A 20429-nucleotide genomic window follows, 5' to 3' on the forward strand; every position below is an offset into this window, starting at 1 on the left:
ATTTGCATGTATTTCAACATGATACGTTTTATACCGACATTTGTGCTATAACATTTACAATGTATAATGACATTACTCTCATATACATTCTTATACATTCTTCGAAAGACACGTTTCATGAGGCTGTATATTCGTTGCTTTCATTCCATTAATGCAACGATAGTTTTTATTAAAATATTAACATAATAATAGTTTCACTTACTCTAGATCAATTGATACACTTAATATATTGTTATACAATATCTACCATCAAGAAATATTAAGCCCAAAGTATGGTACATCTATTCGTACATCAACAACTTTTTACACGCGATTATTTACGATTGTTTGTTGGTTTTTTTTTTTTTACTGTACATAAATCCACAATGGAAAGCAAAATATCCTATCACTCCGGAATCTCTGGTTCGGGTGTAGGCTGCACTTGTTTTTGAACCATACATGATCGAGCTACAGACTCGAACAATCTGCAATGAAAGCATGAGTTGAATAATGTCACCTATATACATAAAAATAAGAAAGAAATATTTATAAAACAGACGTACTTTTCAATTTCTGGAGCACAATGTACAAACTCGTGCGTCCAGAACTTGTATGTAGGATTCTTAATGAGTTCGATAAATGTAATAAGAAGGCCCCAAGGATGAGGTCTATTGACAATGAGTCTTTCGAGAAGAACCCTTGTAATTTGTTCCTGTATAGCTTCGGTATTAGCTTCGGCAAATAAATATAGAAGTGTACAACTGAAATAATGTGTATGACTATTGGGATAGCGAAGCTGATTAGCGATTGCATTTAAAAATAAGTAACGACCTTCGGTATCGAGATCAACAGCAAGATTTTGAAATATGTCCATATGAGCGGAATGTGCAATCGTGGACATGTTAGGTGTATGACCTTTGCTACGTATGAAAGCAATAGCTTGTGTTCCAACATAAAGAACCAAAGCGTTCATCAATTGAATATTATATCTTACACCAGCTTCCTGAGAGACTTGTAAATTACTACGCAATTCTGACAGAAAGGTGACCGGCGCACGAGCTTTCAAATAAGAATCTAATTCCTTCTTAAAACTGAGTGGTTGAATCATGGAAGCAAAATTAGTAAGTACTCTAGGTGCGTGTGCAATTTCTTGAAGCATATCGACTTTCAAATTTGGAGTGAATGGATCGGGTAAGCGCATGTTTCTCGGGAATGCGCTTAAAATGAGATTTCTCATTTGTATACAATTGGGTGGAATTACGTCACAAAATCCATAATGATAATCACAAAGGAACTCTGGAAAATCATGTAGTAATACCAGTAACACTCGAAGAGTACCTTTGTATAAGAGCGTCACAGGTTTTGCAAGTTCCGCATTACGCAGATACGGTGCAAGATATTTAAACAAATCGATGAGAAGTTGAGCGTACATTCCCCAACATTTTTGTTGTGGAGTAATAGCGAGCATACGTCCAATGAAAACCCTGTGCGAAACAAGCTCTAACCAGGCATAACAAAAGCCTGAAGCTTTGGCAGGTCTCAATATGTGTAACGTATGACAGAAGGCTGTTAAGACTTGATAATTGACAGCCTCTAAAACAGGCTCAGGGGCGCAAAGCTCTAAAAAGAGCATGATGAAAATTCGATGATAAGGTAATTGCTGGAAATCTGTACCACGCATTTCGTGATCTTGCAATAACACTCCAGCAACGATTCCAAGTACTTTGTTCAATAAGTTGATTTTCGTATGAGTATTTGTTGTGTCGCCAGAATGTTTGACCAAAAGTGCAACTAAGCGCACAAAAGCGTCTAACGAGTGGAAACATTTCGCGCGAACAACAGAAGGAACTGCGTTGGTTTCGGCCAATGCACGATAACAAAGGTCCACGCACATTTGAGTGCTTAATTTAAAAAATCTAGTTATGAGGTCATCCGTTTTTAAAATACCATGGATGTTCATTTGATGGACAAACATTCCAAATGCTTTAGTAGGATCACGAGCATGGGTAGGACTATGATGCATCGAAACCCATTCACGTAATAAGTATTCGGTCTTCTCCATTAATCCTGGTGGATCATCAAAATCACGGGCCTGTAATTAAGAAAAAAGCAAGTGACAATCGTTATAACAAATGTCTTTGGACCTAAAATACCGCAGAATTTACTTACTCTCACCTGGAGAATTCCAGAGTGGATGTGTGCTGTTGGTCCTGCAGGAGCACGATCGGCTAATACTGCAGGGTCATGGTTTGCACGTAACGAATCTATTAGACTAGTAAGTCTAAAGAGTGGAATTCTATAAGAGGATAAATATGAATGACACTCGCTGTATAAAAAGAGACATTATAATATAACGTAATATTTGTAATATCAACGCAACATTTACCCTTCTGGTGGAGCTCTATGATGTGCTATTCTTACAAGTATTTCAATCGTGTGAAACAGATCAGATTCTGTTACATGTGTCGTTTGTCTCTCGTCAATGAGATATAATTGAACCAACTGCATAGCAAATGCCGTTGCCATAGCATTACTAGCGTCCATAGCTTGTGCTAGAGCTAAATCATATTGTGGAAGACTGATCAAATGAGATCTAAAATCAAAATATTCGTATTATTTGATATAAACTAGCACCGTGAATTATATGCTAAGTTACTGCAGTTTGAACGTACCTTATCAAGCAATCTACGGCTTCAAAATTATAACGAAAATCTTCTCTACATTCTGTTAAGAAACGGGTAACATGTTTGTTCGTCCACTGCATACCATAAGCTCGTGGATCTTGAAGACATTTCAGAATGCGTAAATGAAGTTCTCTATAACGTAAGACGATTTCCGAATCCGTGACTCCGCTAGAAATAGTAGGACCGTCTAATAATCCTTCTACGGCCTGAAATATTCGTAAACAAAAATGATTTTGTTAATAGGTATTACTTTCAAATATTTTTTGTTATGACGTGTGCTTACTTTTTTTAGGAGTGTCATTGCAGCACCTGCATCCCTTGATCTTCTAGTAAGAATGATAGACTCTAAAAGACTATGAAGTGCTACGTGCTGTGGAGGTGGTGCAGCTGGGCCCATTGCAGAAAGCAATACATCTACCTCAGCTGCAAGTTTTTCCAACATTGCTCCTACTTCGTCATTACTTACAGCAGCTGCATACGCAGCTACTTGTTGGGCCGTTGCTACTGCAACAGCTGGATTATTAGCAAATGGAGCTACCGTAGTTTCCTTAAAAACAAAAGGAAAAAAAAGTGAAGAAAGTGAAAAGAATTAATATTAACGATATTATAAAATTCGTTAATTCATTAAAAAATTACAGTTACTGGTTTTGGCACGAAAAGTGCTTGTGTATCTCTTTCAGATAATGGTAAGAATCCAGGTATATTTCTGGCGAATTCTTCGTAAACAGCCATTTGTTGAGGAGTTACTCCGCCTACTTTTAATCGAATCTGTTCTGGCATTCTTTCAGCTTGATATTTAGCTAAAGGATCACAGTATCGTCTTCCTTCTTGTCGTGCGATTTTTCGTAATTCTATTTCATTGAGTAAACGTTTGTCCATTTCTGGGATTGCTTTTTCAACAGCAGTTTTTTGTACAAATGCACAAGCAAGTTCCATATTATCAGCAGCTACAACGGTTGCAGCTTGCTCTGCTAATTCTTTTTGCTGAGGAGTTGTACCCATCATTGCTGTTAGAAAGGCTTGCTTCAAATTTGTACTTATCGAAGCTAAAATCTAGAAAAAAAAAAATTAATATATTATATACATACACAATTGTATCGTATATTTTCTATCGTGTAAGATTGTTAATACTTACTTGATCTCTACATGTAATCATAGCCATTCCAGCAGTCAAATTGCGAACCATATGACGGGCTGCTGTTCGCATCCTTACTTCCTCAGGATCCAAAGCAAAATCTTTCCTTACAATTTGTTCACTTGTAGTCAAAGCTATTTTAATAGATCGATCAACAACTGGATGAATCCATTCTTGTATGGCTCTTTCAACAGCAGGACGAACAAATTGTTTTAAATGAGGATGCGTTTGGAACAAAGGTAACTGAAAATAAAATATATTATGTTAAGAAAGTTACTATCTCAATCATATCTTTCAAACGCTTCATCTATTTATATGTACTTGATTATTTATGGTGATATGTTGAGAGATATTGGTGATGCCTGTAACAGATATATCCATGTAACTAAAACGTGGTTCTGGTGGCCCAGTAGGTAAAGACGGTGTAGTATTAGCTGGAGGTGCTGGTTGAGTAACTATAGTTCCTGTTGTTGTAGGTCCAACTAGTTCTTCGATAGGGGCTTGTGTCTGTTGTTGATTGTTTCCTGCTTCTGTTTTCTTATTTGGATGTGACAGTTGATAGTCCAAGTTACGTAATTTTTCAGGATCTTTTAGATAAACTGCTGGTTTCAATTCCTACACAATCAAATAATTATTTTATTACTTGAACAAAATAAACATAAAAATTATAGTTTAGTATACATAGTTGTTGTAACACTTACTCCAACATCAATGCTTAAGTTTTTACAAAGCACTTCAATTTCAAATTTTAAATTTAACTTTAAATCTGGCTCTTGATGAAGTTCTGCTAGCACATTCATAATTGCCATTGTCCATGGATTAGGAGGACGAAAAACACGACTTTTTGCACAACTTTCTAAAACTTTCGCAACGAAAGGTACAACGTAAAGAAGTTCTTGTTGACCTTTGTGATACGCTTCTACTAGTAAGCTTTTTAAATCAATGTCCACCTATTATATTAAAATTGCAATATTATAATAACACATATCATGCATTTTACAAAGACTGTATGCATCCAAATAAACAATTTGAATATACTAAAAAAATTACCTGTAAAATAGGTTTATTTCTACCAAGAGTTAACATTCCAAGCCAATGCCCTAAGTTTTTTAAAAGAGATCGATCAGAAAAATTTGCTATTCCCTTATCACTCCGTAATAATACCTAAAAAAAAACATATATATATATATATATATATAAATTAACAACTATCTAATGTAAAAGAATCAAATATAAATGAATACTTTGTTGTACTTACCTTGATATTTCTGAATGTTTCTCTAGTAACCATTTTATTAACTTCTGGAAGTTTTAAACAATCGAGAAAATTAGAATATAAAGCATGAAAATTTAATTCAATGCTAGCACGTTTCATCACTAAGTATTGAGCCATCCAAGGCCAATAATCTTCAGTAACTATTTCTCGAATTTCATCACATTTTTGTTGCAAATTGAGTTGACTAAGATTGTTGAAAATAAATGCAGTTTTGTCTTGTAACGCTTCAGGCGGTGTCGTAATTTTTTCCTCTTTATCCGTTGCTACAAGCAACGTATCAATATTAGTTGCATTTGCAATAGAGGGCTAAAATAAAAACCATCTTTCGGTTATATAAGATAATGATGAATAAATATAAAAAATGTTGTTAAATAAAAATATACTCTGAAAAAAAATATATTTATCTTCCGTCAACTTACTCTGGCAGAAAGTGAAGTAGTTGGTGTTGTGGAAGGCTTAGCCTGAGTAGTACTTGTTGTTATAGTTGTTGTCGTAATAGTTTTATATGGAGTTGTAACTGGAGCTAACATAGCAGCTAATGTTTTAGGTAAGACAGGACCTTGAGGTCGAGTAGGAGGTTCTTGTCCTTGTAGACCATACTCTATATACTCTATTAAATGTGGTGGAAATTCACTAAAATGCTGTATGTTTCTCACATGTTCGCAATATGTTTGATAATCTTTCAAACGACTTTTAAAACGATCCAAAGCTGTTATACCGAAGTAATACATTTTACTACCATCTGGCTTTCTCAAAGCATCCAAAACAAATCTAAGTGCCAATCCAAGTGTCATGTAACTATTAACCAAACCTCTTTCAATAATCCCACCAAATAATTGTGCTGTTATTTGAAGTTCTTTATCTGGATATTGAGGAAAAAAACGATATTCTTCGAATAAATTTCGAAGCATACAATTGAATACCTCTCTCTCTCTTTTGCTGCCTGAATCTTGAAATTTTTTGAGCATATCAAGAACTTCATCGATTGACAATGTGGGATGAGGTGGATGATTGTATATACATTGAAAATAACTATTCGCTTCGTCTTCAATTTCTTTAGACACATTTTGAGGCATATCAGGAAATAGATTTGATGTTTCAGGAATTCTTGCTTTTTCTATACCCGTCGGTGGACCAAGTCGTCCTAATCCTCCTATTGTACTACCGGGTAAAACAGATGGACCCTGTGTCCCAACTGGGCCAGAATGGAGTTGCGAAGATAATGGTAACATTGGAAAAGGGCTTGGAGAAGGTCCTGTTAATCTAGAAGGAGATCCAGGTGCTGAAACTAAAGGTCCTAGTGCTCCTGGCAAGTTAAATGCAGAACTACTAGGTGGTCCGAGACTAGATCCTAAGCCCATAGAAGCAAGGCTTGAACTTAAATTTCCAAGTGGATCCACTTGCTTAGAAGAAAATAACTGAAATATTAAAATACATATTAAGAAATTGTGGAAAATATAATTGATATTTCAAGATAATCGTGCATGTATACCTGTCCTCCTAATGTCGCGGGATTAAATGGTTCTAAACCTCTATGTCTTAGAACCCCTGGTGGTGGTGGTCTACTCATAGTGCTTTTATTTAACATTAAACTGCAATTTTGTACCATCGTCATTATAGCTTCAGAACACTCTTGGGAAACACTCCTAAAAATAAAAGATTATCTGTAATGAATGAATAAACCCGCAGAAAAAATTTTTTTATGTAAAAAATAAATCAAAAAACTTTTACCAAAAAAAAAAAAATTAAAAAAATATTAAAATTATGAAACTTACCCGGCACATACTTGCAAACAAGCAAGAATAGTTGTGAGTGTTTCTTGCGGAAGCTGACTTGCTTTTGGCACTGTAGGATCTTCTTTTATACCAGGGCCCATTACTTGTGGACACCGTCTTTGTAAAAATTTTACACAAGCAGCAACAAAAACTTCTCCGTGGTCTCTAATTTTATCTGTCAACCATTTTTCTAGTTTCAAATACTCTCGTCGAGACGCCAGACATGCTAAATCAATAACAAATGGAAATGATTGCGCATTCAATAATGCTGATAATGCTTTAAGATCTTGTGCAACATCTAAAATGCGAGACAATCTTGTCTGATCATGGTCACCACGTATGTACCATTCAGCCATTGCATGCATAATAATGGATTTTATTTTCACATTATTTGCATGCCACGCATGGTGTAAAATCACTGCAGAATTTGGATGATTTCCAAGAAAAATAGGCATAAGTGTACTGAGTAATTCTTGCCTAAGTAAAGTTATAGGCGGATTAATTTGTAATAATGCTAAGACAAGTACGTCTGGACAATGTTGAATAGGCCATTTAAATATTTCTTGAACTGGTCCATATAAACCCCTCTCAGCCATATGTAGAAGCAGTTCGACGACATACAAAGATCTCCATGTTTGTGCTTCCTTGCTATCTCCTTCAGGAGCTGCTTTCAGTACATCAACAGTAACCGAATGGTATGGATAATCAGCAAAACAAAATATGTCAGGACACTTTAAAATTTGTTGTACTAAAGAAAATTGACCCTCTACATTTTCCCAATGTCGGTAAAAAAGTTCAACGGGAAACACATCTGGAGGATACCCTTGATGTTGTAAACCCAATCTTAAGCCCATAATTAGTAAATTTAATCCTTGTCTATCTTTAATGATAAACTCAGCATGGTCCAATTTCACGATTACCTCATTCCACAATAATGTTGATTGCTGGAAAATACGCAAATATATAATGAATATTAAACATACAGCCAAAAGATATATGTTGTCTGTACACATTATGGGACATAGATATCAAAATTGCTCATGTTACATACTATTTCCTTTAAAGCTTGAACGAAAACTTCAACATTCCAAGTTGTGGGAGCAATGCTTTCTGAAGTTTTTTCTTTATTAGCATCTTGAGTAGAAGCAGAGTTTCCCCAAAATGATTGTAAGCCTCCAGCATCGTCAAGACTATTACAACTGCGTGCCATATGAGCTAAAACTCGGGCAACGCATGCTGGAGATATTTCTCTAGCTCCTAAACCAGCTAATGCTGATCGACATTCTTCTACGCTACTAGTAAATCCGTATCCTAATTCCATGATCAACTCTACCAGTGAATTGCCATCCTAAAATAACCATTCTGAAGTAATAACATCTTCCAAATGAAAATAAAAATGAAAATAAAAATTGTACCAACCATTTGATTGACAGCCATGTTTAATTCAATTTTGGCTTGCGGAGTTTCCCCGTCGCCTGGATACAAGAGTGGTGCTAGCACCACTGGTACCAGTTCACGGGGAAAATCGCGCCTTAAATTCTTGAGAAATTTTTCCTTTGCTTCGGAAGAAACACCAAATTGATTAGGAATATGAAAAACCTGCGAAAGTATAAGGTGTAAAACTTCTGGCGATGAATCGTGCAAGCCTTCCTCGTGGTGCTTATTGCTTGTCTCCGAATTAATATAATTTTTTATTAATTCAGGTAGTTGTTTTTTAATATGCTCGTGAGCCAATGCACGAATATCGATATTTTCAGAATGTTGTAGTACAATTGCAAAAGCAACTTCTTGTACCAACGTCAGTCCAAGTACCTTCTTCAGATGTAAAAAAAACTTTGGCGATGAATTCAAAGTCTAAAAACAATAATGTAAATAAGCTATACAATAAACTATATCATTCTAGACAAGGTTAGATTCCTTCTTTATTATATTGTTTCTTTTATATTTATCTATACGTTAAGACAAAGATAACACTTGGTAAAATATCGTATTAAAAAATGGAAGTAACAGAACATGCAATAATAAACCTTCTGATGATGTAAAGGATGATCTATTGCAAAACAGAAGTTAGAAATCAGAGAAGGCTTGCTGAGCAGATTGGTACACTCTTGTTTTAAAAGCTGTACTTGAAAATAATCCTTAGCACTTGATTCTGGTGGCTCTCCGGTTGAGAAATCGACGTAAGAGAGCAAAGAGCGCAGCAAATGTCGGTCTGCCTCCAGACCTTTCCACTGTACCAACTGAAATGGAGAACAGTGACTGATTTTATAATTAACAATAATTTTTTATAAACATTTGCTTGATATAAGATCAATACAGAAATTAGTGTATAAATGATATATCGTATATAAATATAAGATGTGAGGCAGCTTACAGTATGTTCTATAGTCTACACACTATATTTAAAGTAGTATGAAAATATTTTAAGATCGACTTATGGACGTCCGTACGTTGCATACTAATGGCGTAACTTCAAACGGAAAAGTTAAGTTCACAAAAGGTAAGACAAAAAGTTCGATAAATTGAATACTAATTCGAAAGAGTACGTTAGAACGTATAATTTGAAGTTAGAAGCCAAGTTCAAGATACATTAACGCGTGATGGTTATAAGTAACGACAAGGACTATGTAGATGGACAATAATCGAGTATATTCCAACGATAAATTTCTCAAAATTATAATGTATTTGTAACGATAGAGTAGAGAAAAATTATCGGATATAATGCTTGAGAAACATATTGCGCTATCCTCGCGGACGGCGTGCCGCGTAGGAGAAGGGGTAAAGGAGATGTGCAATAGAACAACAGGTCCTTAGACCTTTTCTTTTTTCTTTTTTTTTTTTCTTTTTTTTAACTTACAATTGATATTTCTTTGCAGCTGTCCCGAAAATTTTTCTTAGTCAAATTAGCAACCAAGTAACTGATTTGTGACAAAGTAAAAGACAACGAGTCCAGGTTCATAGTTCCATGAATACGACCTCGAAAGCTTCAAACACGTTTGAAGCTTTCTTCGGTATCCACGAATTGCCTCCCCGGATTCTTTCCTCGTTAAAAGCATGAAAACTACATTGGCACAGTCCTGCGACCAACATCGGGATTAATATTTTGAAATACTATTTCAGATCAACGTCATGGCGAGCACAACAGGATAATACTGAAAACGTAACACCGGGATATCACACCACACACCAGTCACACTTGGTCACACTCCACTGACCTCTTCAACTACTTCGACTAAATTCCTACTTGAATCAGCTAATAGTAGTAATTTCTATGATCTACCGGTAGAGTGCACTGTAGCGGACCAATAAGAGCGTTCCGACAGATGTCGATTGCTCAACTAAATATATTAATATTTTATTTCTTCATGAAACTATATTATCATATTTTTTATTTATCATAAATATTAGTATTTTAATACAGAAAAAATAAATTAGACATTATCCTTAACAATTTTTTACTTTTTGTCCAATAATAATAATTATGTAATTCCTAAACAAACTTTCTGTTGATAATGGAATCGGTCAAATTTCTTCTTTAAATTAATCAAGCTAATGATTAAAGAAGAATTTCATTTCGAAATATCTTACCAATATTACGTCAGATTGATTAGGTTAAATATATGTGAAATTATAAAAATCACATGAAGTCTCACTTCCGTAACAATTACTATAACTTTCTGAACGCATTCCGAGCCTAGATAGTATCTGTGAAGATAGAATTAGAGTTGATAATCGTAACTTTATGAACGGTAAAAAGAAGTTGCTGGAAGACATAGATCTTCTACTTGAGAATTGCGTGCAACTTAAAAAGCATATTTTATATCGAACAAAATTATAAATAAATTTTTCGATATGTCTGACTGGGATACTACGCCTATTACTTTGCGAAAACGTGCACCTAAAGCTTCTACATTAAAATCAGAACAGGTATTGTACAAACCAATATTTAGACGTATTAAGAATATTTAGACTATTAGATTTTAATACTATTTATTTAAAAATGAAATCGATGTCTTTAAAATGTATTTAGATGTAAATGTAGCGAAGTACTACATAACAAATGAAATAGTTTTTAGGAAAACATGAAAGACGTATAAACAAAATAGTTACTAAGGAAAGAAAAAATCAGCGAACTCTATGTTCTCGTTAATCGTATCGAGCTAACATTTGTGTTGAATCTAATTATCGCGGGAAATTCATTTTTTTTTCTTATCAAGACTAATTATATAAAAGTAGTGTAATAATATTTTTATTTACAGGCAGTAAATGCAGCACGGCGTCAGGGTTTTGCTATTGAAACACAGGCAAAATGTAAGTTTCATTCAATATAGTGTTCATACTAGTCAAGAAAACAGATAACTTCAAGTGTTAAAAGAGATGTACGAATAAATAATAAAATATTCATTTACATGATTATTCTTAATTTAAATATATAAAGTTTACTAATGTTACAGTATAAAACCAAACTAAAATATCACAAAATATTGTCCTTGTATTATTTAAATTAATATTGTTTTATTTGTAAAAGAAAATCTTTAGGAACATGTATTGATATAACATGTCCTTTGATTTATTTTACGTCAGGGGGTGGTGGTGCAAATAAACAACATGTTACCACAAAGAACACGGCTAAATTAGATCGTGAAACTGAGGAACTAAAACACGATAAAATTCCTCTTGATTTGGGAAAGCTTATACAGCAAGGTCGACAAAGTAAAGGATTATCGCAGAAAGATCTTGCTACGGTAATATAGTGTAGCTCAGATATATTAATTTATATCTGCCAAATGTATTGTAAAACTTTTATTAAAGATTGATCTATGTGCGTCATAAAAAAAAAAAAAAAGAAAACAAAGCAATTATAAACACAAGAAATTTTAAATAGTATAAAATGATGACAGAAAAACCATTGCAGTAAGTCATCATGTTACGGTGTGTTGATTTAATTAGCTAATTGTTAGATAACGATAGATTAGCTAATTACTTCTGAATGGTAATTTTTGGTGTCTTGTGATTATAACTTGAAAAATAGTTGGTATTACATTTATAGTTATATTTAGTGATATTAATCGTGTATATTTTCTCTTTTGCAGAAAGTGAATGAAAAGGCACAAGTAATAAATGATTATGAAGCAGGCCGTGGAATCCCCAACCAAATGGTTATTGGAAAAATTGAGCGAGTACTTGGCATAAAATTGCGTGGAAAGGATCGTGGGAAACCGTTAATAGCCCCCGGGACGAAGAAGTGAATCTCGGGGGAGTTGGAATCTTTACTTTCTATCCTTATATATTGCTCCAGCAAAAACTGTAAGAAAGATGGTAGAAACAAAGTAATTAAATTACTTATCTTTCTTTCCTTTGGTTATTTTGATATTACGTGCTATTATTTGTTTTTTTCTGTAAAATAAAACAAGTGATACTTACGAGTACATTTTAGAATATCATAATTATAAATTCAATAAAGTTTATTCAATTACCTTTATATGAACATTTATTGAATCTATTCGGATTATAAATTACTAATGCATATTGTGTTGAATAGCATTATAAATCAATGAAATAAAGTTATTAATTTATGATAGAATACCAAATAGTGATCATTCTACGAGCATAAAACCATATATGGATAGAAGTACTCTACTATTAGCTATTTTGCGTGTATACATATTTTAGTATAAAAAAGTGACATTTTATCTTTATATAATATTTGCATATAAATATCTGTAATTATGATTATATGTGAAACACCACAGTGTATATGAAAGCAAAGACTTTATTTGTATATCACCATAATAATTCATATATTATATTCAATATTTTAATCCTTTCTCAATGGGAAGCTGCTACTTTTTATACCATCTTTAGTAATAATTTTTATGCTTATCCCATCACCAGTATAAATATCTCTTTCTGCAGCAGATATGAAAACATCTTTCAGTACTAACAAAGCTTTTTCTTGTGTAAGTAATTCAACTTTGATGTCTTCTTGATTTTTATATCCAATCTAAAAATTACATAAAAAAAAATTAAAACCAATTTTATCAAGTTACTTCCTTTTGTTTATATTCATAAATATTGATAATATACCTGATTATCAAGAAGAGGTTGTAAAAGTGCACCAGCGGATCCACCAGCTCTGTATGTAGATCTTTCACAGTGTCCTATCGGATCATAACTATAGACACATCCTTTCCCATTCTCATCTAATCCAGCAAGTACATTACTGACATAATAGGGAAAAAATCTTTTATAATATAGCATAGCTGAAAGCATCTGTGCTACAGCTGGTGTTGACATCTTTTTTTGATGTTCATGCTCGTACATCTGTTAAAGTTATTATAGTAAAATTATAAATTAATACAGATATTTACATTTTCTAATTTTAAGGTCAATTACCTGCATGCGAGCAGATAATAATCTGGTCAAACTTAACGTATCACACCAACAACCAGAGCAACCTAAAACAGTAGTATCTGACAGAGGAAACAATTTTTCTTGTTCTCGAGTACAAATAGAATACCCTGTACTAAGTCGATTATCTGCAGCAATTATGCAAAAATCATCACCAGCAAGAGCAACCACACTCCTAAAAAATTTCAACAAAAAAATTAATGTATAACAATTAATTAATATGAAACATTAATTGGACTCATAAAAAATATGACAAATATATTAATAAATTTTATTATATTTATCGATATATACGTATATACGAACGAATGAATTGAATAAATTAAAACTGTATGAATTAATTAAATTGAATCCATACTTTGATTTTGAAAATCATTGGTTTTAAAAAATATTAGGTTATCTTATATTTTACCCTCCATTATCAGCATAAGGGCTGAAATTCACTTGCTTAATTCCTTCTCTTTCATAATCAGGTAAACCTCGTGATATTTTGCTCTGAGTATAAAGAGCCATGTTTTGTAAGAAACAAAAATTAAACTTTTAAAAGAAATTAGGATCAACTACAATCGACCACGAATGACACCACACTTTCTATCGAATATCATAAATTCGTATGCTTGCAGCGCTAATCATTGAGTTGAACTAAGGTGATTTTCAATTGGTCGCGTTATTTTCGTATCAGCCAATCGTATACATGAATTAAACGTAACTACGTTTTTTTACAGATCAATGAAAAGTCCCATAAATTATGTGATAAAAAACTATTAGCAGGGTTTATAAACATTTTAGCCTTACAATAGATAATTTATTTATTATAGTAAAAGCAAGTAAATAATTCTATAATATTGGTTACTCAAATATTAAAAACTCTGATACGTGTTGATAAAATTTAGGAGGTATAGTTTTCCTTAATTCTTCCTTACTTAACCATTGGTACTTTTTATCGCTCGCAATGGATCCATCTATATATCGAGCTAAAAAATAAAATACCTTTGCTCCACACTTGTCACTTTCTTTATTATTTTGCTCTAAATATTTATATTTATGGAAACCAATTGGTGCATTTCCATAAAATCTAACCGTCATTTCTGTACCACAAAATTCTTGCAATACTCTTTCTGCTGCCTTTAATATAAAAAATTTTCTCAATACTGTATTTTTATCAAATACATAAGAATAATATTGACTTTAGATACTGACTTGCCTCATTGTTTCTCCATCTTTTCTAAGACCTTGAGGTGGAATCCAAGAAGCAATATTGTTGACATTTTGTTCTACAAGTAAAACTAATGTTTTGTCTAATTTATACATATGACTAGTTTTGTCATTAGATTTATCAAATTCTGAAATAAAAAATATATCTTGATGGAGATATTCTTATTTATAGTTTTTATAATAAATTATTAAAGTACATTTTCAAATATATATAGAAATATATTAGAAATAATATTAAAACAATATCCTATTTATATACCTGTAATTCTAGATGCAAATTGAAAATTTTTTAATTCTTCTTGACAACTGTCTTCAAACTCTTGTGCTGTTTGCAATGAAACAATGTCAGTATCTGCAATATTTGATTCTAATGGTTGCTTCTGCTCAAGTTTCTCCTTTTCAAGTTTAAGCTCATGGTCTGACTTCATACTATTTTCATACTCTATCCTTTTTAATAAATTATAATAATTTGTTTCTATTTCATTCATAGGTTTTGTAATAATCGGATGACGTTCAAGACATACAGCACTTAATAGATCCCACTTTGATTTGGAGGAAGTATTTATTAATCTTTTGCAATGCCATTGAGAAGCAGAAAATGTATTTTTTACTTCTTTTAAAATGCCTGTAAAAATTGATTCAATTACAATATATTACACTAAAATGGAATATTATTATTATTATAAAATTTTATTTACTTAATGAAACATCAAATTTCAATGAAGCTTTAAAAGCCTGTTTGAACATTTTTTTTTTTTTTTTAAATATAACCTAAAAGATTATAATTTTTAATTTTATTAAACGTGTCAAAATAAAGTATATATATTACACTTTTTATAAATTATATTCTTAATTTAATTTATTTCTTAGTATAATTTTTTATATACTTTCATACACATTAAGCTACGATACGTTTGATCCGAAATCAAATAAATGGAAAAATAAAGCGAAGAGCCAAAGATACGGCCATTAAGTTGACTTCGTAAAAACGATACTAGAGACATTAGAAAGTTTGGTTAAATTACACTTTTGTTAAATTGTAAGAGATCTAAATTTACTTCTAAATATAAACTGAATATGTAAAAAATGAAATATATAATATATATAACATCTTCGTTGTTGTAATTATTATTTTTTAACATTGTTCGATTAAACTAATTTTTTTTACAAAAACGAATTATCGAAGCATGTAAATTAATCATAATGATAATGTTGTCATTGTTTGATATATTAATTATACATAATATACACAAATTACATTTTTTTTTCTATATTACATTTTGATTTCAGATTTGGTTCCACGTTTGATTATGGATGTTGTACTATTATAACCAAGAAATAAAAAGGAAAAGATATAAAGATTTTCTTTAGTTTACTGTAAATATAAATAAAAAGTGAAATTAATTTTTTTTGTAATCAACTATTCTGAATTACAACATGAGAATCGCAATTGAAGGATGTGCTCATGGTGAATTAGAAATTATATATGATACTATACAGGAGATTGAAAAAGTCAATGGAAAAAAAATAGATTTACTTATATGCTGTGGAGATTTTCAATCAACGAGGAATTTATGTGACTTGAAATGTATGGCAGTACCTAATAAATACAAAGACATGTGCACTTTTTACAAGTAAGTATAAATGACAAGAAATCAAAATCTGTTAACAATATATAGTATTATTAATATTGTTATTAAAGTTATTTTTACTATTCATTTAGTAATTAATTGTATAAATCCCTCATAGATATTACTCCGGAGAAAAGGTTGCTCCATTATTAACTATTTTTATTGGTGGTAATCATGAAGCTTCGAATTATCTTCAAGAGTTACCATATGGTGGATGGGTTGCTCCTAATATTTATTATCTTGGCTATGCCAATGTTATAAAAATAGGTGGGATTAGGATTGCTGGAATTTCTGGTATTTATAAGAGTCAAGATTGGATGCAAGGACATCACGAAAAGCCGCCATATACAAAAAGCACAATTCGCAGCGTCTATCACATTAGAAACATAGAAATATTTCGATTGAAACAGGTAATTATAAACATAAATGTATTTACTTTTACACTTATTAACAATTGTAAATCATATATAACATATTATTTATAAGAAATTTCAAATTTTTACTAAATAGATATCTGGTAAAATCGATATTTTTTTATCTCATGATTGGCCAAATGGAGTAACAAAGTATGGAAATGAAGATAAGCTTTTAAAGGGCAAACCATATTTTAAGTATTTATCTTTTGTCATTGCACTTCAATTTAGGTTTAAAAATCTAAAAACAACATGTAGTACATAAAATATTATATTGTAGGACTGATATTAAAAACAACACACTTGGCAGTCCAGCAAACATGGAACTTTTGAGATACCACTACCCATCATATTGGTTCTCTGCACATTTACACTGTAAATTTGCAGCACTTATCCCTGAAAAAGATGGTACAAGAGTAACCAAATTTTTAGCATTGGATAAGTGTTTACCAAAAAGAAAGTTTCTTCAAGTTGTAGAAATAAACCATAATCCAAATTTACCATTAACTCTCAGCTATGATTTAGAATGGTTAACAATTCTTTATTTAACAAATCATCTGCTTAGTGTTAAAAATGGAATTCATTACATGCCTGGACAAAATGGCAATAGTAGATGGACATACACACCAACTACTGAAGAAAAAGAGAATGTATTAAAAAAATTTAATTATGATTTAAAAGTACCAATAAATTTTGTACAAACTGTTAAACCTTATGACCCAGAGTTAATGGATGACCAAAATGAAATACCAAAATTAATAATAAATAATCAAACTACAAAATTTTGTAATACCTTGGGGATAGATGATCCATCAGTATTATTGCAAATTATACTAGATTCGCAGGAAAAAAAGGTAAATGAAACACTAATAGAATCAACATTAGAAAGCACATTGGAATCTAGTGATATCTCTACCACGTACGAGGACGATAGTGCATGCGAGAATAGCACAAAGAATACTATAGATATGGTTGATGAAAACTTTAGTGATGTACTACCAGTAGAAAGAATAGAATCTGATAGTAAGTATTAAATGATAGTGTATAACTATAGTTAATAAAAAAAATTTACCACTTGATTATTACAACTATATACATTATTTCACTTTTATCTTACAGGCAATAATCACATCACACAGGTAGAACCAAATTGTAAAAAGTTTAAAAGAAGAAACTATTCTATATATTCTAATACTCTATAAATGCAAGTGAAATTTTCTTTAAAAAGACAAAAATGCATCAGTGTAAAATCTTATAGCCTTCCTATTTCTAATCTCCACACATTACATGTTTCTACAAATTAACTCTTTAAAATATCGTATATATATCATGACAATATGTGTAAAACAAAGTGATAGTACCTCGATTAATGAAGATCAATGATCGATTCATAAATGCACGAATTATATATATAATTTCAATTATATCTCCATGATTTACAAATCATTGAAATTACATTACATTATAATATTGCATTGTATATTACACAATCTTTATATATATAGGTTAAATAAATGTATAATATTAAAAAAAAGATTATAGTTTATAATAATTTTAAATATATGTGATTAACTTTTTTAAAAGAGTCAAGATGCTGATTTATCAAAATATCATGTTACAATGTCGCTTATCAAAATAGGCTGAATTCTCCAGTCGTTTGTTATTCTTCTTATCACTCCAACTGGTCGTTAAACTTCACAAATCGATATTTACTAAAATTATTACTTTAAAATTATTTAAACATCACTACACAATTGCAAGAGAATTCAAAAGCATGACATTAAAATATACATTTATTTTTATCATTAATTGATTATAAACAAATCATACTTACAAAGACATTAATCTAGAAACACTCATTCATGACACTCATCCTTCAATAGTGTAGGTTAAAAAATGCAAAATAATGTCAGAATTTATTAAAGTGAAATTTTTCATTCAATAAACTTATACATACCTGTGCACACTCAGATATTATTATTGATTATTTCATTTTTCTGTGCCTATTGACCATTCTCACAAACGAAACATACAATCTCAGTTCTCATAGAAACTGAATGATCAAATGTAACAATAATTCAAAATTCTATCTCACAGAATGTGTGATTTTTTTATTTACATTAATATTCACGCTCCTCTCCTCCATTTTTCACCATTACTAAATTTAGTCATTTCTCGACCACTTACGCCACATGTACCAATACCTACTCTTCCATTTACATTCTCTGGTGTTGCAAATATACTTTTCTTTATTACACCTTTCTTTGACGACTAACAACAAATGAAATATTAATTACACAATTTATTTGTACATTTATAAAAAGAAATATTATTTTTTTCCATCACTTACCTTATTCGTAAAAGCTAACCATTTATTTTTTTCCATTTCACGTTCTTCTTCAAGTTCCTTGAATCGTTGTAGCTTTCTTTGTTTTTTTTTCTTAAGGTATTCTCTTTGCTTATTTGGATCAGCTCCTGCAATAGCAGCTGCTTGCATTTTTCTGTAAGGTAATAAATTCATCATTGAATGCAATACAACTGTAGTATTATGCACAATAATACACAATAAAATTTTTAAATTTGCAAATTTAGTATTATAATATCTTAATGCATAGTCATCGCAATGAAGCACTATGCGTTCTTTTATTAATTTACTTGCATGAACAAAGTTCATAATACAAAAAATAAAAAGTACATATAAAAATCTGAAAAAATTTTATTATAAAAAAATAAAAAGTACACGTAATAATAGATATGTAGTTCCATGTTTGCAACTGCTGTTCCTAATACATCTGTAACAATACTTATACTTTATTAGGAATCATAATAAAATAAAGAAAAAATTTGTTGTAGAAATAGTCTATCGTATCCCGTTACCTTTTCCTGGAATCCACAGAAGTACACAGACAGCGGGACACCAAGGGATCAAATGAACAATAATTGGATTTCAGATGGAAGCACACCATACAGTAGAGTTATTATCGTGGCCAATTGGGAATTCAAGTACGAAGAGAAAAATGATGGATTAGTAACAGCTTTATAATTTAATAATTATCCCTTCATGTTCCACAAATATTGAACAGTGCTTATTAATATAAACTGAAATTTGATAATAAAACTTCTTTCTATATAACTTACTTTGATTTCTGATCTGCCCAATCCGATGCTGGCCTCTTAGCTATTGACTTGAGTTGACTGAGCATCGTAACATCAGTATTTTTGTACTCATTGAAAGTTATGTTCACGACTCCATCTTCACTTATTGCATCTATCGTTGCTTCATAATATCTACAAATAAAATAAAGATATTCAATGAAATAATTTATAAATAATACATATTACAATTCATACACACTTGGTCGTTCAAAACTCACTTGCCATCCTCGCTCCATGGAGCCATACATTGATCGCCCACTTTCCATTTATTGGCTAACACTGCAAGCAAAATAGGATCTTTAGCATCCATGCCATTGGCTTGCCTTTTTTCCTGTTGTTGTGATTTAATTAAATCATGTGTCAGCTCTATTACTTCTTCGAGATCGATTTTTAATTTTAAAAGTTCCTCATTGGTTGGGTCTGTCGTAAGAGCTGCTTCTACCTATAATATAAAAAAATAAAATGTAATCTTTGTTCAGCAATTTCATAAAACGATGAAGAACACATCAAAGGCAAGATGTTGATAACATAATGTCAATACGATGTTAAGGAAAAATTCGAAAGGTTATTACCTGTTGAAGTTGCAATTTATAATTCTGTAAATCGTCCATAGTATGGCCGAATTAAATAATAAATTATCGAATAAAAAATAACAATTTTTCTTGTATTTCTAGAGTCAGTACTTATTACGAACTGTTAAAACATAAATTACGGTACACTACAATGGTCGTGAACGACTAACATAGAGCTCGTA

At 31.4% G+C, this 20429-nt stretch overlaps 6 protein-coding genes across 11 annotated transcripts; 2 read left to right on the forward strand and 4 right to left on the reverse strand.

Annotated features, from left to right (window-relative positions):
* Positions 1-275: 275 nt before the first annotated feature.
* On the reverse strand, positions 276-10079 carry LOC127071725 (CCR4-NOT transcription complex subunit 1). 3 transcript variants are annotated; one of them, XM_051011304.1, is made up of 19 exons: positions 9707-10079; positions 8877-9089; positions 8269-8703; positions 7901-8197; positions 6850-7793; positions 6567-6720; positions 5494-6492; positions 5057-5380; positions 4849-4962; positions 4500-4748; positions 4120-4413; positions 3799-4041; positions 3306-3716; positions 2947-3210; positions 2652-2869; positions 2366-2572; positions 2149-2275; positions 543-2071; positions 276-464 (listed from the first exon to the last, which is right to left on the reverse strand). In XM_051011304.1, the coding sequence occupies exons 1-19, from the start codon at positions 9806-9808 to the stop codon at positions 386-388; spliced, it is 7203 nt and encodes a 2400-aa protein (XP_050867261.1). In that variant the 5' UTR covers positions 9809-10079; the 3' UTR covers positions 276-385. The 3 variants fall into 3 exon arrangements, with proteins under 3 accessions (XP_050867261.1, XP_050867260.1, XP_050867259.1); XM_051011303.1 differs by having other exon boundaries at positions 2155-2275; positions 3300-3716; XM_051011302.1 differs by having other exon boundaries at positions 3300-3716.
* A 444-nt stretch (positions 10080-10523) lies between these two features.
* Positions 10524-12433, forward strand: LOC127071756 (endothelial differentiation-related factor 1 homolog). The gene is made up of 4 exons (XM_051011387.1): positions 10524-10776; positions 11109-11160; positions 11434-11594; positions 11943-12433. Exons 1-4 carry the CDS (start codon positions 10702-10704, stop codon positions 12096-12098), a joined length of 444 nt encoding a protein of 147 aa, XP_050867344.1. The 5' UTR covers positions 10524-10701; the 3' UTR covers positions 12099-12433.
* Positions 12434-12604: 171 nt separating this feature from the next.
* Positions 12605-13914, reverse strand: LOC127071749 (proteasome subunit beta type-1). The gene is made up of 4 exons (XM_051011368.1): positions 13673-13914; positions 13246-13435; positions 12937-13173; positions 12605-12853 (listed from the first exon to the last, which is right to left on the reverse strand). Exons 1-4 carry the CDS (start codon positions 13771-13773, stop codon positions 12668-12670), a joined length of 714 nt encoding a protein of 237 aa, XP_050867325.1. The 5' UTR covers positions 13774-13914; the 3' UTR covers positions 12605-12667.
* Positions 13915-14055: 141 nt separating this feature from the next.
* LOC127071747 (39S ribosomal protein L46, mitochondrial) lies at positions 14056-15479 on the reverse strand. 2 transcript variants are annotated; one of them, XM_051011364.1, is made up of 5 exons: positions 15363-15479; positions 15174-15246; positions 14735-15100; positions 14461-14603; positions 14056-14385 (listed from the first exon to the last, which is right to left on the reverse strand). In XM_051011364.1, exons 1-5 carry the CDS (start codon positions 15477-15479, stop codon positions 14110-14112), a joined length of 975 nt encoding a protein of 324 aa, XP_050867321.1. In that variant the 3' UTR covers positions 14056-14109. The 2 variants fall into 2 exon arrangements, with proteins under 2 accessions (XP_050867321.1, XP_050867322.1); XM_051011365.1 differs by having other exon boundaries at positions 15371-15454.
* LOC127071741 (lariat debranching enzyme) lies at positions 15395-18683 on the forward strand. 3 transcript variants are annotated; one of them, XM_051011349.1, is made up of 6 exons: positions 15395-15514; positions 15766-16109; positions 16225-16516; positions 16617-16717; positions 16800-17542; positions 17639-18683. In XM_051011349.1, exons 2-6 carry the CDS (start codon positions 15913-15915, stop codon positions 17719-17721), a joined length of 1416 nt encoding a protein of 471 aa, XP_050867306.1. In that variant the 5' UTR covers positions 15395-15514; positions 15766-15912; the 3' UTR covers positions 17722-18683. The 3 variants fall into 3 exon arrangements, with proteins under 3 accessions (XP_050867306.1, XP_050867305.1, XP_050867307.1); XM_051011348.1 differs by having other exon boundaries at positions 15462-15596; XM_051011350.1 differs by lacking the exon at positions 15395-15514 and adding an exon at positions 15530-15664.
* On the reverse strand, positions 18295-20409 carry LOC127071752 (survival of motor neuron-related-splicing factor 30). Its single transcript, XM_051011377.1, has 5 exons — positions 20248-20409; positions 19894-20117; positions 19658-19807; positions 18870-19020; positions 18295-18790 (listed from the first exon to the last, which is right to left on the reverse strand). Exons 1-5 carry the CDS (start codon positions 20284-20286, stop codon positions 18647-18649), a joined length of 708 nt encoding a protein of 235 aa, XP_050867334.1. The 5' UTR covers positions 20287-20409; the 3' UTR covers positions 18295-18646.
* Positions 20410-20429: the final 20 nt, after the last annotated feature.

The sequence above is a fragment of the Vespula vulgaris genome, chromosome 23, assembly GCF_905475345.1.
Source record: "Vespula vulgaris chromosome 23, iyVesVulg1.1, whole genome shotgun sequence".
NCBI lineage: Eukaryota > Metazoa > Arthropoda > Insecta > Hymenoptera > Vespidae > Vespula > Vespula vulgaris.

Excerpts from the sequence above, each read along its gene's own strand:
- LOC127071749 (XM_051011368.1), bottom strand. The coding sequence starts at position 13,773 with ATGGCTCTTTATACTCAGAGCAAAATATCACGAGGTTTACCTGATTAT. Across the intron at positions 13,174-13,245 it reads TATTATCTGCTCGCATGCAG|ATGTACGAGCATGAACATCA; the intron begins GTAATTGACCTT and ends TAACTTTAACAG. Across the intron at positions 12,854-12,936 it reads AACCTCTTCTTGATAATCAG|ATTGGATATAAAAATCAAGA; the intron begins GTATATTATCAA and ends TGTAATTTTTAG.
- LOC127071725 (XM_051011302.1), bottom strand. The coding sequence starts at position 9,808 with ATGAACCTGGACTCGTTGTCTTTTACTTTGTCACAAATCAGTTACTTG. Across the intron at positions 3,211-3,299 it reads TCGTGCCAAAACCAGTAACT|GAAACTACGGTAGCTCCATT; the intron begins GTAATTTTTTAA and ends TTTGTTTTTAAG. Across the intron at positions 465-542 it reads TGTGCTCCAGAAATTGAAAA|ATTGTTCGAGTCTGTAGCTC; the intron begins GTACGTCTGTTT and ends CTTTCATTGCAG.
- LOC127071741 (XM_051011349.1), top strand. The coding sequence starts at position 15,913 with ATGAGAATCGCAATTGAAGGATGTGCTCATGGTGAATTAGAAATTATA. Across the intron at positions 16,110-16,224 it reads GACATGTGCACTTTTTACAA|ATATTACTCCGGAGAAAAGG; the intron begins GTAAGTATAAAT and ends AATCCCTCATAG. Across the intron at positions 16,517-16,616 it reads AAATATTTCGATTGAAACAG|ATATCTGGTAAAATCGATAT; the intron begins GTAATTATAAAC and ends TTTACTAAATAG.
- LOC127071747 (XM_051011364.1), bottom strand. The coding sequence starts at position 15,479 with ATGTCTCTAGTATCGTTTTTACGAAGTCAACTTAATGGCCGTATCTTT. Across the intron at positions 15,247-15,362 it reads GTAGCTTAATGTGTATGAAA|GTTATATTTAAAAAAAAAAA; the intron begins GTATATAAAAAA and ends ATAATCTTTTAG. Across the intron at positions 14,386-14,460 it reads ATGGAGAAACAATGAGGCAA|GCAGCAGAAAGAGTATTGCA; the intron begins GTCAGTATCTAA and ends TTTATATTAAAG.
- LOC127071756 (XM_051011387.1), top strand. The coding sequence starts at position 10,702 with ATGTCTGACTGGGATACTACGCCTATTACTTTGCGAAAACGTGCACCT. Across the intron at positions 10,777-11,108 it reads CTACATTAAAATCAGAACAG|GCAGTAAATGCAGCACGGCG; the intron begins GTATTGTACAAA and ends TTTTATTTACAG. Across the intron at positions 11,595-11,942 it reads CGCAGAAAGATCTTGCTACG|AAAGTGAATGAAAAGGCACA; the intron begins GTAATATAGTGT and ends TCTCTTTTGCAG.
- LOC127071752 (XM_051011377.1), bottom strand. The coding sequence starts at position 20,286 with ATGGACGATTTACAGAATTATAAATTGCAACTTCAACAG. Across the intron at positions 20,118-20,247 it reads ATAAATTGCAACTTCAACAG|GTAGAAGCAGCTCTTACGAC; the intron begins GTAATAACCTTT and ends TTTATATTATAG. Across the intron at positions 19,021-19,657 it reads TGGGCAGATCAGAAATCAAA|AAAAATGCAAGCAGCTGCTA; the intron begins GTAAGTTATATA and ends ATTACCTTACAG.